The sequence below is a fragment of the Meriones unguiculatus genome, chromosome 10 (genome assembly GCF_030254825.1).
Source record: "Meriones unguiculatus strain TT.TT164.6M chromosome 10, Bangor_MerUng_6.1, whole genome shotgun sequence".
Lineage (NCBI taxonomy): Eukaryota > Metazoa > Chordata > Mammalia > Rodentia > Muridae > Meriones > Meriones unguiculatus.
Genome location: NC_083358.1, coordinates 64,521,142 through 64,538,018, shown reverse-complemented (window position 1 = coordinate 64,538,018; position 16,877 = coordinate 64,521,142). Strand labels below are relative to the sequence as shown.

The following is a 16,877-nucleotide window of genomic DNA, read 5'->3' as shown; positions in this document are numbered from 1 at the left end:
TCAAAACCTTCATTTGGGACAATAGTTAAGTCACTGCATTCATGCTTTTAAACTTTGTCTTTTAAAGGTATATTTGGAGGCTGGGGATGAAGCTCAGTTGGTAAAAGACTTGTCCAGCATTCGTGAATCTGTAGAATCAGATGTGAATAGGCATTGTGGCTTATGTCTATGATCCCAGCCCTCAGGAGAGAGGGGCACAAAAGGGAAATGTCAGCCTTGGCTGTAGAGTCTAAAGGAAGGAAGGAAGGAAGGAGGTAGGGAGGGAGAGAGGGAGGAATTGTAAAAATGTACTTTTGGTAATTTTGATGTTTATAATCTATATATTAAGAATGACTGTCACACCAATAACGGAATGGGGAATGTCAAAGCTATAAATAAATGATGCCACAAGGACTTCACACAACCGTACCACTTGACTTTAAATACTTTTAGATGACGCTGGGGTAACAACAGCCTCAGTCCAATACATTCAATATGAACATTGAAATAATGCAAGCAATGCTTCAACTGTTATAAAGTAGGATAAATTATACACTGCCAGGACAGAGCAGCTAAACTGCACTGTCTTGTCATTTGGATTTTGTGCGTCAGATGTTTTTAGTCTTCTGAGTTGTTCTATTCCACCTTCTATGCCAAGAAAGAGAAAGGTCAAAACAGCTTGTGTGTGTGTGTGTGTGTGTGTGTGTGTGTGTGTGTGTGTGTGTGTGTGTTTGTGACTGTGCTTGGGTGTTCGGGAATGGGCATGTGCCAGGATTGGCTTTGTGGATCTTACATTTCTTGGAGAAGGATACAAGAAGCTGTGAGCCCGAAAGCTTCTCTCACTACTCACTTTTAATTTCTGCATGCTTGATGTACGGTTGCCAAGTTTCCTGGGATGAGAGACATGAAAAGGAGGCCCAGACTTGCTAGGGTTCCCACTAAAGGGCCCAGCACTGAGGGCAGCGCTAACCCTGCACCTGTGATGTGTTAGTCAGCAGTTGAGAAATGTGGCCCAGTCTGTGGGCCTAATGCAGCTCAGCTGTTTCCCTCAGTCCTCCCTTTGATTACGAGCTGGCCAAGGAGATTACTCCAGTCAGGCATTAAGCCATGCTCAGGATCCACAGCATATGACAGTGGGAAGGTAAGAGAGAAAAGCAAACGCTGGAAAGAAAAAAGGAAGAAGAGTAAGAAGAAAGGCACTGACCACAGGCTATCATCAAGCCTCATTTGCAGATTTCCACATGGTTAGAAGATTTCTCTGGCTTTATGCAAGTCAGAAAACAATTTAAAAGTTGTCACTTAAATACCTAGAGCTCCACTTTAATAATATCATTCTCCAGGAGACTAGGGCAACATGCAATGTCTCCAGGATAGCTTCAGCATAATTTCACTTTTAGAACTTTCTTCAGAGAGGTATACCTTTAAAGATTGTTTTTGTAGTTCCAAACCTTTCAAGCTGTTGGGAAAACAGAAGCCCAAATGATTGTTTCAATCTTTTTTTAAAAAATCAAATATATTGTATCATTTGGGTTGACCCATTGGAAGTTTGGATTATCAAAATTACATTTGAGACTCGACTATCCTACTGATGTGATTAAGGTCTGAAAAAGCCAGAAGAAAATCCTATGAGCATCACAGGAACACCAGAAAAGCCAAGTCCATTTCAAAGTATCTGTCATGCACAACACAGCAGAATAGTGCAGACTTAAGGAGATGGAGCATACACAGCCCCTTACTAGGCCAACTGGAGGCATACTGGTGGCATGCCAACCACCAATTCTCTTACTTTTCCTTTCTCCTGATCATATCCACTCACACCAAAACTTTCACGGTATTCCTTGATATGCTTCGCAAAGGCCACACCATGTGTCTGAGGCTACTTTCTGGCCCTCATTTAACAGCTTATAACTTAATCTAGGGACATCTTTTCCTAATAGAAGATGATTTTAAAAAAAATTTGTAGGCACAATAAAAGCCTAAAATAAGAAAATTATATCAACTCCAACATCTAAGTACAATTTATATGTATATTAAAGAATATTTTTTGTTATTTTGGTTATTATTACACCAATTTTCTCATTAGATACTAATTAAAATTTTTTAATGAGGAAAAGATCAATGTATGTGCGTGAATGTTTATAGAACAATTAGGTGGAAATTAGCCCTATGTCCACAATGACATTTTTTGTCATCAGCTTTAAACAAGTCTCAATGATTTTCTCTTACCATGCAGATAGCACAGTTAAAATACTAATCTAATTATGCATTGTAATTTCCAAACAACCCAGAAGGAAGACATGTGGTACAAATGTTAGTTTTCTCCTGATGTTCCCATTTATCCATGCTAAATATCCAAAGTAAAATAAGAAATCTGAATAATGGCACAGATGTGTAAGACCAGAATATATAGTTTGATAATTTCAGAGGGAAACAAAACACCATTTGTTTGTGCTAATTATGCTGAATTGACTATAAGAGTGGTTCAAAAGTGTGAACTGCCACCCCCATCACCACCATCACTACCACAACCACTTTGATTTATAGAAAAGATGTTTGCCAACAACAATTGTGCTGCATTCTGGGCAGAAGCAATGAGGGACCATCTTAAGTGAAGCTATGTTATTATAAACATTGTGCTATCTTAAATCTGTGTAAGGCACACACTGGAACATTCTGGCCTCATGCTGCTTAAGCTGTCCTTCTTTTGATAAAAATGACTTTGGGTTTCAAAACATTTTCCAAAGTACTTTCAGTTTTGTTTTGTTTTGTTTTGTTTTGCTTTTTGATTGCATAACACTCAGTGCCTCAGTGGCTTTTCTTTGAAAGTCTCCCTGACTTTTCTTCCTTTCACATACTGTTTTACTTTTAGAGGCAAGATTTCATATTGCAGCCTAGGCTGGCTTGAAAAGAGGCTGTGTAGCCAAGACTGACTTCAAAGCCAATGCAATCCTCCAGCCTCAGGGGCTTAAATGTTGGAATTACAGGAGTGAGGTACCATGCATGCTTTCTTTTCTTTTTTTTTTTAAGTTCAATTCCTATATCTCCATTTCTGTCTAGAATATCATCACACACTTTACTCTAAAATCAAAATGTTTCAAAGTCCTTTTCAAAGCTATCATCAACATTTTGGTTATTATAATAAATAAACAAACAAAAAACTGAAAAGATTGACTGTAAGCTGATACATGAAAAATAATTGTCCTTCATAAACCTTCCCCCCGTTTGTGTATTTTGACTCATACCAACCTAAAAAGCACATGACATATGTTGTATTGTTTCACCATGAATATATTGATAAATTGAGATTATAATCTCAACTTTCAAATAAAGGAACAAGACAGGAAATATACACTTAGCATACTTTACATGATTAAGGAAAGTAGGTGCTTCTGAACCATTGCGATTCTAATACATGGACAAAAGACAGTGGCTGTCTTCAATCACAGCTCTAGTCTGAGCACACGAAACCTTGGCCACAAAACCATGAGATTGAACAAAAATTTTGCCAAAATGTATTCGCAAGTGTTTCAGTTATTGAGTGACACTCCCTTCTATTTACCTACAACTGAACTCTATGTAAAAACCCAGCAAAACAGGGCTGGAGAGATGGTTCATTCAGGAGAGTGCTTGCCTTGCAAGCATGAGGACCTGCTTTCAGTCTTCCAGAATCCCCACTGAAAAAGAAAAGGGAAGAAAGATGCCAAGTCTGACGGTATATGTTCAAACCTGAGTGCTGGGGGTCTGGTACCCAAAGCTCACTGGCCAGTTTTCCTAGCCTACTTCTGGAACTCCAGCACTCGAGGAGTGGTGGCCAAGGTTGTGTTCCAGCCTACACACACACACCCACACACACACACACACACAGACACACCTACCTGTATACTCCTGTGTACCTGTACATGTGCATTCATAAACCAGCAAAAGAAAAGAGGTGGATAAAGTCTATCAGCAGTAACTGCTTGTTATGTGGGGCTCACTGATCCCCACTAAGCCAAAACTAGCTTGTTTAGGGTAGTTGTTTCCCTCAAGAAAGACCACGATGACCTTTCAGAATGAATAGACTCCTTTATAAGTGATTAGTTGAATCTATTTATTTTCTTTCTGCCTTTTGTAAGAGGGAAAACCTTCTACTTTCATCATTAAAGCCATTAAAAAACATGAATTCTCTCCCTTCCTGCCCTCATATTAATTGGCCTACGAAGTATTAAAATGGCATTAGTTACTAAAATGCAATCTGGAACAAAAAAGATCATATCTCTGCAATTACTTCCTACTTCTTTACCCTAGCTCTCAGAAGGTGGTAGCCCTGTGCATGTGAAAACAATAGACAAGATTTCTCTCCCTGCTTCCTAGTAGTAGGAAAAAAAAAAAAAAAGGAATCTTCCCAATAGGTGTCCTACCAATCAGTCCACCCACCCTAATTGTACTAGGCTCTTTCTTGCCTCTGCGAAGTTTGATGCCTTCTGTCTAGCAGGGAGGTATAAGCCGAAAGATCATTAGTTATGGCATTGAAGACTCTAGCTGATAAGGTTGACTCTCTTCAGAAGCTATTCCACTATAAACAGTGTGCTGAAAGCCACTTATCTGCATTTTAGGATAAACAGCAGAAACTACTCATTTAAACAGATTGCAAGAAAGCAACTGCTGATGCTGAGACAAAGGCAACTTGATTTTGAAAGGACGAATCTGCAAGTTTAGTAAAACCCAGTGCAGGATGCTGAAATACAAAAACCTACAGTATCTTCTAACATAAAAATACATGTAAAATGCCTGCCATATTTCAAAAGGGCATTAATTATTAAAATTATCCCAAAGTAGCTTCATACTTAAAGAACATTTACAGAAATTTGATGTTCTCTCTCATGTGACAACATTTATGGTAATGTGGATGTCAACCAAATGTATGTCACCAAGCAAAGCTTTCTATATCTATATGTTAGATATAAAATTTAACTGGGTCAGTATTCTTATCACCATTTCTACAGCAAACTAAGAGAGAACTTCAAAAACAAAACACAACAAAAACTATTAGGGCTCTTTTATATCTTACTATCAATATGTTTTATATGCAATTATCTATCGGTAACATGTCTTTTCAATGCCTCAAGAAAGCACTATACAGGTAAAACAGAACCTAACACCAGAACACTTGAGAGTCAATTCTGCACACGATTTAGTGTAACGTTTGTCAAAAATGGCCTTATCAGAAGTACCACGTACAGGCACAATGTGAACTTTCCTGTCAGAAGACTAACAGGAATCCGCTTATTCCACGCATCAGATGTCAGAAGCTTTTCAAAACAGTTCTGAGGACAAAACAGAGCAGAGAACACACAGGTGTGTGCTGTATCAATGAAGGGACCTGAAGGTGATCGTGGAACCCGATCCTTGCTCCAACACATTTTTGTGGGTATTACAAACAGTCTCTGAAAGAACAGTACACTAATGCTAATTTTCATAAACACCCCAGAAAGCGTGGGATCTCTTCCCTACCAGTATTGATCAAAGCACCTCTGTCCCCAACACCAAACTCACAGCCAGCTTTAAAGAAACCTGTTTTCTCCAATGTCACCACTTCTGTTCCATTTCTGACAATAAGTCTGAACAATAAAATGTTATCAGCACATACATTTCTGTTATGTCACGAAAACAACAAACCCCACAGAAACAAGGATGAAATGCTTGAGAAATGGCACAGACCAATGGCTGTTGGTCTTGGGGAAGGGATGGTGATCTGTGGCGGGCATCAGAAGCCTGCTGCAGGAAGATGGTAGCCAGTGTTTGCTAAACTGGAATTGGCAGTCTCTGTACTGAAAACAGCTCTCAGTCACCTTCCCCTCTGCAGCAGCAAATGAGGAAGCCTCCACTAATCTGTGGTGCACAGGGGATATGTGTGTGTGGGGGGGTCTCTTTTTCAGTACATTTGAAGAATTTTTTTTTATTTTAAATATTTTCTAATCCCTCTCACCTTTTGCATCTTGTCAGGCAACTCCAAACAGTTCCTCAACAACTTGAAATACTCTATTTTCTTCTTTTTTAGTATTATCATTTATTACCACTTATTCAATTTGTATCCAGGCTGTAGCCCCCTCCCTCGTCTCCTTCCTATTCTCCCCCTGTGCTTCTCCGCTAGCCCACAGCCTTGAAACCTTCTTCCCTCTCTCTTGGTCTCAGAAGCTAGGAAACACCAGGTACAAAGTGCTCTCAGAACACACTCTTGCCCCATTGGCCCCACAGCAACTCCTCCTCATGAGCTGCCTTTCATTTTCGCACACGGTCTCCAGAGATGCCCTGCCTCCCATTTGTGCACTGGGTCTCTTCTCAGTCCCGGCTTCCCAGCTACTACCCCCTCCTGGGCTACATCAAAAGAGGAATTGGCCCAGCCTCACTCAGCCCAGCTGAAGAAAGGCTTTAGTACAAAGAGAATGTGAGTTTATGGGGGGTGGGGGGAGATATCAGCAAGCAAGTGAACTCTGAAAGGAGAGCTGGAGAGGTTTTTCTGACATCTTTATGTCAAAATGTAGAAACTTACATACAAAACATGTAACCAGGCACCACCTCTTACAATGGACCAAGTCACACGTGTAACAGGGTAACTGGACCCCAAACAGGTGTAGGAATCATGATTTCTAGCCTGAGCTATGCCACTCACTTGTGAATCTACAGTGCGTCTTTTTTTTTTTTTTTTTTTTTTTTTTGGCGGGGAGGCGGCACATTGATGCTCACTAAATAAGGCACAGGCAGCAAACACACACAGGCAGCATCTCAGGAAATGTAACAGAAGGTAGTTATTTACGTAATACTTACAGGCTTCATTGCTTCATCGACAGACCGGGGAAGAAGACTTGGCTAAGCACACCTGTCTAGGTCAGCACTTCTGCAGGAAGTAATTCTGACTTACCTGGTGACCCCAATCCCAGAATGGGCAAGCAAAGGGTGCTCATGGGTGTCTGGAAAGACGGGGGCCATCTGGTATCCTAACACACTAGACCTCTACTTCCAGCTCGACCCTTAACCAAGCAAGAACTCGGGGGAAGAACACTTAAGTTCTAAAATCTAAACATCTAAAATCACAAGCAGGAAGAACGAAAACAGATGCAGACCTACTACACGTATGAGATCGTGTGGATACACAGAGCTCTGAATATAAATTAGGTGCAGATGTATGTGGGTGTCCTGTGCTTAACCCCCTCCCCTAAATTCAAGCAGGTTGGAAGGTTGTGGTCTACATGTATGTGCTTACAGGCTATTATGCACGCTTGAAATTATTTATGCTTGTGAGCTTGCATTAATAAACTTACCGTGATAGGGATTAAATGAACCGAACAATTGCTGTTAGAAAATGTGGGGTGAGAGGGCAGTGCATATGCTAATATTAGAGTGCTCTAGAAATAATGTGTCTGTGAGTATTCATACATAATGTTTTTAAATAAGTCATATCTTATTCTGTAAATATATATATACACACACACACACACACACACATACAAACACACACATACATTTCAGTTGATAGTGTTTTAACTTCTGCTTGGTAATTAGGAACAGATTATGACATAACAAAAAGAAGAGAGGAATACTATAATACGGTAAACCAAAACCTTAACTCTACCCGCACAAAGATCTTTGGACTGTGTATGACAAGACTAAGTCTCAACATGCAGAGATAGTACTGTGCCCCAAGCTTTAGACCTCCCCAAGAAATGTTTTATTTTTGCTCTGGATTACGCTGAACAAAAAGACTGTCTGATCCTAATTATGATATGGACTTTCCTATTCCAAACATTTCCAGTTTGTTTTGCGGCCTAATTACAGTATTGGGACTTTGCAATCCACTCCCATTTAGCTTCTAAGAATTACAGAGTTTCTAAGGCTTGGATGAAAAAGAATAGAAGCAATGCAAATCAGCCAGTGGTCTCAGAAGGCCATGACTATCTACACGTGACTATTTACCATAACTTTCTGCACATATTGTAATTTGTTTTTGTGTGTTATTTTCATTGGCATCTGTGTGTGATGGGTAAGCAGAGTTCTTGACAATAATTTCTGAGTGATTCTGGTCAGACTCCTGGGAGAAAAAAAAGCCAAGAGAAAGAACAATTATGTTAAACATGTTGCATGTTAGGGCATACCTCAGTAGTAGGATACTTCCTTTTCATAGGCAAGGCCCTAGGTAAAATCCACAGCAACAGAGAATGGAGTGTTAGAACCACCATATTTGTCTAGATTTTGATAATGTCTAGTTCATTGTGTGGTGCAAGCTTCTCAAAATCCTAACTTGTCTGAGGGGGTAGTCGATATGCACAAGCATGTGGAAGACAGAGGTTGACACTTGTGTATCTTCTTAAACTGTTCTTCTCTTTGTTTTCTGATACCCGACCTCTCACTGATTAGACTAAACTAGTTGGTCAGCGAAGCCCCAGGGTTCCTTCAGCTTTCATGTCCTCCGTGCTGGCATCACTGGTACATCTCCCATGCCTGGCCATTTAGGTGTTGCAGATCTGGACTCATGTTCTCTTGCTTGCACAGCAAACACTTCCCCGACTGAGCCATCACTCCAAGCTCCCAAGCCCTGTTTGTTCCCTGGTGGTTTACATTCTGTCACTGGTAAATCAATCGTGTTGTTTACCTGCAGTGACAGGTTAACTTTGGTCATTTTGGAAGCTACACCCATAAATACTCATCAGCATAGCCATAATTCACCCATCATGGAAACAGTTCTTTCCATGGAATTCATCTCAGGAAAACCCTGCTCTTCAGTACACTAAAGGGTTTCATCATATATATGTCTGCTGACAGGAGGAGGTAGTATTCACTCAAGTGGGTTTTCAATAAAATTAGTGTTTCCTGCTCCACTTCGGACAGCCTTAAATAAAGCTTCTCTTTCTTATCTGAATTGACTGTCATCACCAGGCATTTTCTGCAATGATGATGATGATTTGGTCTTTTGTCTTGCTGTGTGCCAAGGATCTATCCATCACTGGTTGTGTATGAGCACTGCAAGTGTTAACTCAATGTAACTACATTGATGAACACACTTGGAGAACTAGAACAAGTTCTGACTAGTCCTCAGGATTACAAATATAAATGTATACACATTTTAAGGTAAGTTGGGGAATATTAATTATGGAAGACACAGAAGCATAAGATCCATGTATGTGTACCACCGTACTCACACATACGTATGTGGGAGCCAGGTGATGATGTTGAGTATTTTCTTTTCTCTCTCCATTTTAGGGTTGTTTTTTATTTTGTTTTGTTTTGGTTCGGGTTTTTGAGATAAGGTCTTTCAATGAACAAACCGCTCACCATTTCAGCTACTTTGTCTAGGCAAGAAACCCACGGCCTGCCTCTCTGGCAATTTCCGCCCTACCTCTGCCATTTACAGGCTGAACACAGCTGTGCTTTGGTTTTATGTGGGTGCTAGAAATTGGCATTCATGTCCCCACGCTTGTTCAGCAAGCACTTTATCTACTAAGTCAACCACAGCTCCAAGATTTGTTCAATGAGGTAAATATAAATTTGGGGGCTGGAGAGATATAGGTCAGTGGTTACCAGCAACATTGCTCTCCCAGAGGAGCCAGGTTGGGTTCCTAGAATCTACAACTGTCCTTAAATCCATTTCTATCCAGGAGATACAAGGCCATCTTCTGGCCTACAAAGTGTACTGCATGCATGTGGTACACACACACACACACACACACACACACACACACACACACAGGCAAAATACTTATACACATATAACAAAAATAACCTTCTTTAGTGTATTCAAGGGGCAGCTCAGTTGTTATGTGGGTGCCCTAGTAAGGAGAACAGAAGCTGTCTCTGACATTGACTCTGTTGCCTGCTTTTCAGTCACTTCCCACTAGCTGGGCTGCCTTGCCAGGCCACAGGGGAAGAGGATGGCTCAGTCTTTATACATCTTTATACAACTTGATATGCTGGGTAGGTTGGTAGTGGGGAGCTCTCCTTTTCTGAAGGGTATAGAAAAGGGATGGGGGACAAGAAAAGGAGGGTGGGACTGGGAAGAGAAGAGGGAGGGGTCTTGCTTTTTTAATTAAAAAGGCAAGGAAGACCAAAAAAAAAAAGGAGAGAGAGAAAAAAAATAAAAATTTTGAACCTTCATAAAATGTGATTATATATTTCCATTGAGAAACTATTAAGTGTAATAAATGTACTAGAAAGAAAGTATGAATGAAAAACTAGGCTTTCAGGCTTTTAAACAGTCCTTAAATATTAAAATTAAGCTACATTTCTAGAAATAACCCATTACTACTTAGTTTCTTCAAGTTATAAAATGCTGATAAACACGAAAGGATCCAATAATATGAGAGTAAATCAAGCATATAAAAAACACTCCCATTCCTAACACAGTATTTTTTTTTTTTAAAAAAAGCTTCTCAATGCAATAGTAGTTGACCACAGGAGTGGAGGTGGAGTGGGGTGGAGTTGTTTATCTGGCGAATTTTAAGCTAACACAGCCAGCACCTTCTGTTTTTATGCATGTTTTTCATCCACGTCCAAACACTAAAGGACTGAGATATTGAAATAGATTTTCTTCTAAATTTATGTTTATGTCTTGACTTGCACTTAGTTTAAATCTTGATTTCTAAGCACAATTTAGTCTTTCAACTGTGCCTCAGGAAATGGCTAATTCTGACCCAAGAAAAATCACATGCTGCTTCATATAACAGCCTAAGAAGGGATACACTAGGCAGACTTTTTTCTATGTTTTGTTTTCTTTTTTTCCACATTATATGGAGGTCTGAGGAATACAGAAGTACCTTTCTCAAAGATTGTTTTAAACATGGTATTTTACCTCACACTCTAGATGCCAGGTAGCAAGGTACCGAAATACGCTATATAATTTCTATTGATGGGTTTGGTGTGTGAACAGCTCCCTATTGTAAAGGTCTCAGGGATCATCAACTGAGAGAGAACAGACTCCACTGTTCTCCTTCTGCTAATGCAGTGCTGCTGCCTCTGAAGGGTACACTCTACCGTGGCTGCTGCTTCATAAGCTCTCCAGTTCAGGAAACTAAAAACAAAAGATGAGAACACATCAAGGCTTTTCTCCCTTCTTTCTCTTGACACACAATTTACACACTCAAAAACTGCAGGTTTTGTCAGAGATATCCAATTAAATCATATTTTTTGGCTAACAGGCTAAACTCGGTGGCCTGAGTTGGGAGAAGTTTCTAAACAGTCTCTGAGGCCAATTTGCCAGTCAGCACCATGTAGAAGAGAGCCCATAGACTTAAGACCACGTCTAGCTCCACTCATTAATGGAGCTCTGATCAATTCACCAGTTCCTCTAGACCTTAATTCCTCTACCTTGTAAATAGGAACAATAATGAATATTTCTTACAGGCACAAGTCACTAAAAGTGAATGAGATATTGTATAGATTATTTAGTACATGGCTTCATGCATATGGCAAGAGTAGCTGATAAATTTAAGTTACTTCATTTGTCAGGAAATGCATAGTTTAACATTTCGCAGTATAGTTTGACTGTAAAGTTTACAACTGAAAGGGGTTCACATTTCACCACAAGTTCAGAAAGCTCTTTCTTACAAGAATCCAGAATGAATTAAAATGACATACCAGTTAAAGATACACATAGAGAGGAGCATGCTATGGAATGGGATAAATTACTTCCTCATGTAAGGGTCTAAGAATCGCTGAAGAAAGACCCCAGACTCAAATGGTAAGTAAAAGCCAAGAGAATTTATTCTGCAGAGATGACCAGCATTCAGGGGTCGACCGTTCACCTAAAATGGCAACCACACAAGGAACACGCAAGCTCTTTTAAAGGCTTTTGGGGAATTTCTCCTGTGGCTACATGACCTCGATTGGGATTGGCTAGTGCCCATGGAAGCTATGCGACTCTAATTGGGATTGGCTCTCACTCTGGAGAGAGAGAGGATGATCTTATATAGTAAGTTTGGTCCTCTCATTTGTATTTATCATTGGTACTAATTAATACATACACAATACATGCCCAATTTTTAGCCACTTTCTAATGCTTCATTTGAGAGAAAGTCATGAGTAAATTCCATGACCGTGGGTCTTGCTAGTGCTGACACATAAGTGAGATACTGTGGAAGAACCAGCACTAAGAGCTGTCGAGATGGCTCAGTGAATAGGGCGCTCTCTGCGAGCTGCATTTGGATCTCCAATACCCATGTCAACTAATGGAGTGACTATCTACCACGGTGAAATGATGAAATGATTATATACTGAGCTCTCATCAGGGCCATGCACAGATAACAATAATGTGATTACAACAAAGTCTCCCTGAAATGCACGCAAAATAGTGATGCCTGTTTCCAAATCATAAAAATGTAATATAATTGCTTGGCAATCCATAACTAGAGTTTCATTCCTAAAAGGGATTATTAGAAAGAAATGTTTATTTAGTTCCTCTGAAACAGATCCAATACTTCGCATAGAGACTCAGAGCAGATGGCGGAAAGAACAAAGATTCCAGTGGAAACCTCGGCCATTGTTAATGTATGAAGCATATCTTAAAGACAAAGTTTGAGTTCAATAACAGCTTCTTGGCATTTCACAAGTATAATTTCGCAACCCATCTTGTATAATCTACAATGGCCAATTACTTAAGATTAAGCAGTAGAATTTCTAAAGAAATACATTCATCTGTTGAACAATTTGCTTCTTTCCAAAGACATGGTTATTTATACCAAGGTGAAGACTCATGGAGGAAGAAATAGGCAAATAAAGGCTGTATCACTTCTTTGTTCATTCCAATATGTACTTCTACTTCATAACTGCTTATGAGTTAGTGAGCAGGCACATAACCTGAACAGGCCATCATCTGGTCATGCCCAGGCATTTATTTATTTGTATTACCAAATATGCATCCAATATAGTAATAAAACAAATCAATTCCCCTGGATTCGACGTACTTTGCTTTACATAAAGGATTGTGGCTTTGAAGGCATCTCAATATATATTCAGGCACTCCTGTTATATGTGTTAAGTTTCTGAGCAACAAGAAAAGCTATAGTCCAGGGCAGCTGAAAGCATAATGGGAATAAAAACTGGAAGAAAAGAAGGAAATAAAGGGAACTAAGACATTCCCTATCAGATTTGAAGATTCATAATACACTCCCTCTCACCACTTCAAAATGGGGAAAATAAGGATCATTCCAAGTGCCTGGAGTGTGCGTGGGGTGTCAAAGACTGAAAACATTTCTCAGGACAGAGAAATGTGCCTGTCCATATTCTTCGTAGTGCTCATGTGTCCTCTTAGCTGCTTTTCCAAAGACTGTGTGGTCATGCCCACTGGTCTCTACATCGATATGCAGAAGTAGCTCTACTCAGGATGGGCTAAAGGTCACAGAGCTAAAAAGAACAGAAACAGTGATTTAAACACAGAAAGTCCCAGTCCAAAACCTGACCCAGCACTGAGATTTACCTCTACCAAGAGTCATTTCCCAAAGCCCATTTACAGAGTCTTTCTGACCTGACAATTTCCAATGAAAAAGAATTTAAGTTTCTACTTGCCACTGCATTCTTCTTTGGTTTTAAAAGTGTTTTTTTTTTCTTTTCTTTTGATGTGAATTTTAATGAGCCTTTAATTGTCAAAGGACTGCATAAATATTCATTAGACATTAAGAGCAGTTTTCCTTTTTTTCCCCCTTCTTCCTGTTGCCTGAAAGCTGGGAGACAAAACAGCAAGGCTCTGAGGCAGAGCAGATGTGAAGTGGAGTTGTGAACATTCAGTTTTAAAATCAGTGTTTGTCTCAATGACTCATATCGTTGGAACACTTAATGATGCTTAGTAAAAACACTCTGACTTTTGCTTTAAAAGTTGTTCTCCATCAGTGTTGGTGACTCATTTTACCTCTGTTCTGAATAGGCCATAACAGTTTTGCCGGCTCTCTCTAATGACGTTTGCACCAGGGGATAGTACAATGGTTATGATGTTGGGAAGAAATAGGATTGACCTAAATCAACAAGGCAGGTCTTGCTACTCTGAAAGGCTCACCAGCTTTTCCACACTGAATCTGGGTCTCCAAAGAAAGTGTTCCTCAAAGTATCTCATGTTCCATAAACCCAACACAGCAGTCAGAAGACATTATTGCACTCTTATTTGGAGTCAGGGACCTGGGTATTTCCCACTAGGTATCTGGGCAATGCCAGGCTTCCTGAGGTCAGGATAGGAATCAGCAACATTCACTCACTACAAATTAATCTCTCCAAATCCACTCCCTCTGATTCACACCATTGCAAGGAACCTGGAAAAGAGGAAGCCATGTCTGTGGTTTCCAGCTGAACCGCAGTGACTGTCACTGAATTGTTTTGTTTCCCTGACCAAGAAACACTGAAGACAGGTTTCTAGAAATGTATGTTCCAAAAAGACTGAATGACTAAAGGAACTAGGTCATCATTAGCATATAACCAGGAATACCAAAATATTCAGTGAGATTCGAATCTGAGATTTTTCCAACGGTTAAGAGTATGACTATGCTTTTTTAAATGGATTCCTACTTTTGTATAATAATTTCCATTATAACCAAATTTAGATTATATTAATCTGTGTGGTTATAGATTTTTAAATTGAAATAAACAAAATTGTTAACCAAATAATTTCAATTTGCTCGTTACTCTAAAGTGATTACAATCAACCAAATATACTTTCCATTTTGTTGTCCTTACATTTTTCACACCCATCAGATTTGATGGGATGGTAGCGACAGAGCAAGGACCAGCAGTGTGCCCCAATGCTAATCCAGCAAGACTAAACAATTACATTCACAGGGGTTCTTCTCAGAGCTACCCTTCTTTCCTCCCTCCCTTCCTCCTTCCCTCTCTCCAGTTCCATTTTTTCTTCTCTTCTTTCCCTTTCCCTTCCTTTTCCTGCCCTTTCCTTTCTCTCTCCCACGTAACAACTTTTACCTCGGCCTCCTGATTGCTGGTGTTACAAATGCACTACCATCCAAAGCCCATGATTTCAAACAAAATATAAAACCTATCACAACCAGTATAAAGAAACATTTTATAAAGGTCTGCATGGTCTACAGAGTGAATTCCAGGACAGTCAGGGCTACACAGAGAAACCCTGACTGGAAAACAAAACAAAACAGAACAAACAAAACAAAACAAAACAAAACAAAACAAAAAAAAAAAAAACCCCAAAACAAAACAAACAACAACGAAAGAAACATTTATAGTGCCTATATTCAGAAACTAAAAGCAGAGACCTGCAAACAAGGTTTAACATGCACCAAATCCTAGAGGTAAGGAAGGAAGAGAAGTTCAAGGTCATCTGCTACTTATCAAGTTCAAGGCCAGCCTGGACTACATAGATCTCAGTCTTAAAAGAAGGGAGGGGAGAATAGAAAGAAAGGGAAAAAAATGGAGGGAGGGAAAGAGAGAGAGGAAATGAATCTGGACACAAAATGTTATAGCAGTATTTCTCTAAAAACGCATATTATAGTTTACACATTTCCTCCAAAACTCTCAAATAAAATGCATTTGTCATTGTGGCATACAAAAGGAGTGGCTTTCGGAGCCACTAGATCATGACGACTCCACCCTCATGACTGAGTCAATGAGTTACTTCGGGTCTTACCCAACTTTCCTTTGCATATTCCCATTGTGATGACCTCCATGAATCTTGCAGCACCCCCAAAGCCCTTTTTGGAAAGAAAAGCCCTTTCAGCACCCGACACTGGATTGCTCAGACTATTTTCTTCACCCATTACCCAATATGTGGTGTTCTGCTGTATCAACACAAAACAAAGACAGAAACCAGGCTTTACTGGCTCTCTGTTTTATGATTAATATTTGCTGCTATATAAACAAACCAGGGAGGTTTTTGGTTTTTTTTGTTTGTTTGTTTTGTTTTTGTTTTTAAAGTATGTACTTTCATACTGGCTATTCATAGTTTAAGGTTCAGATTAAACTTTTGATGCCAGATAGTAAGCGTCTCTACATAATCATCTTCTACAACTTTATGGGTATTTTTACTTTTCAATGATGTAGCAACATGTCCAGACAACTGTTTCATTCTTCAGTGTTAGTCCAGTGTTGAGTAAATTATGGGACAGTCAGTGCTCAGAGGGACTTTGTGCTGGATGGCATTGCCTGATGTGAGGCTCCAAGCTGAAGATCAGCTAGGCTGAGTGGAGATATTCGGTAGGTGGTGTTCATTTTCCATTACGATGGACTTAGGATGTAACTTCCTCATAAACTGAGAAACATGTACATGGGAAAAAGTCTTGATACAGTCCCATAAATCTTTTTAAAATTATCTCTACTAAGAGGTACCTGACATTTATCTTCTGTTTCTTTGTATATACATGAATATGTTTGGTGTGTATGTATGTGTGTGCATGGGCGCACACGCTTATTAAGACAGGGTCTCTGACTGGACCTCGACTTGCTAAATAAGCTAATCTGGGTCTCAAATGTATGTCACCACACCTTGCTTTTATGTGGGTGCTAGGGATCCATATTCCTGTATTCCTGCTTGCATGACAAACACCTCCTGACTAAATCATCTCCCTAACCACTTCTGTTTCATAGAATATTTGATATGTCCTCTCTCTGATGAATCTATAGATTCCTACCCAGAACAGTTTCTAACTGCATGATCTTGAATGGATTTAAAATAGGTTATTTAGGGCCAGCAAGAGGGCTCAGTGCATAGAAGTGCTTATTACAAAGTCCAGTGTCCTTAGTTCAATGCCTTGGAACCACATGGCATTAGAAAATAACTGATTACCTCAAGTTGTCTTCTGATCTCTATGTGCACACCCAAACACCAAATAAATGCCATAAGGTAATATTTTAATTTTTCAAAATTAATTTTATGAGTCAACTTGACTGGGGACAAGTGCAAAGGCAGAGCTGAGCATTTTTTT

The 16,877-nt window shown here is 39.6% G+C and overlaps 1 protein-coding gene across 7 annotated transcripts in view; it reads right to left on the bottom strand.

Annotated features, from left to right (window-relative positions):
- The window catches only part of Bmpr1b (bone morphogenetic protein receptor type 1B), a 323,473-nt gene that overhangs the window by 52,634 nt on the left and 253,962 nt on the right, over nt 1–16,877 (bottom strand). The window contains exon 1 of one of the 7 annotated variants that reach the window (XM_021657662.2): nt 15,584–15,662. The exons of the other annotated variants lie outside the window; for them this stretch is intronic. Within the exon in view, the coding sequence (XP_021513337.1) occupies nt 15,584–15,623 (40 nt within the window). The 5' untranslated portion in view covers nt 15,624–15,662. Of the gene's footprint in view, nt 1–15,583; nt 15,663–16,877 lie in introns of those variants that run through there. 7 annotated transcript variants of the gene reach the window in all.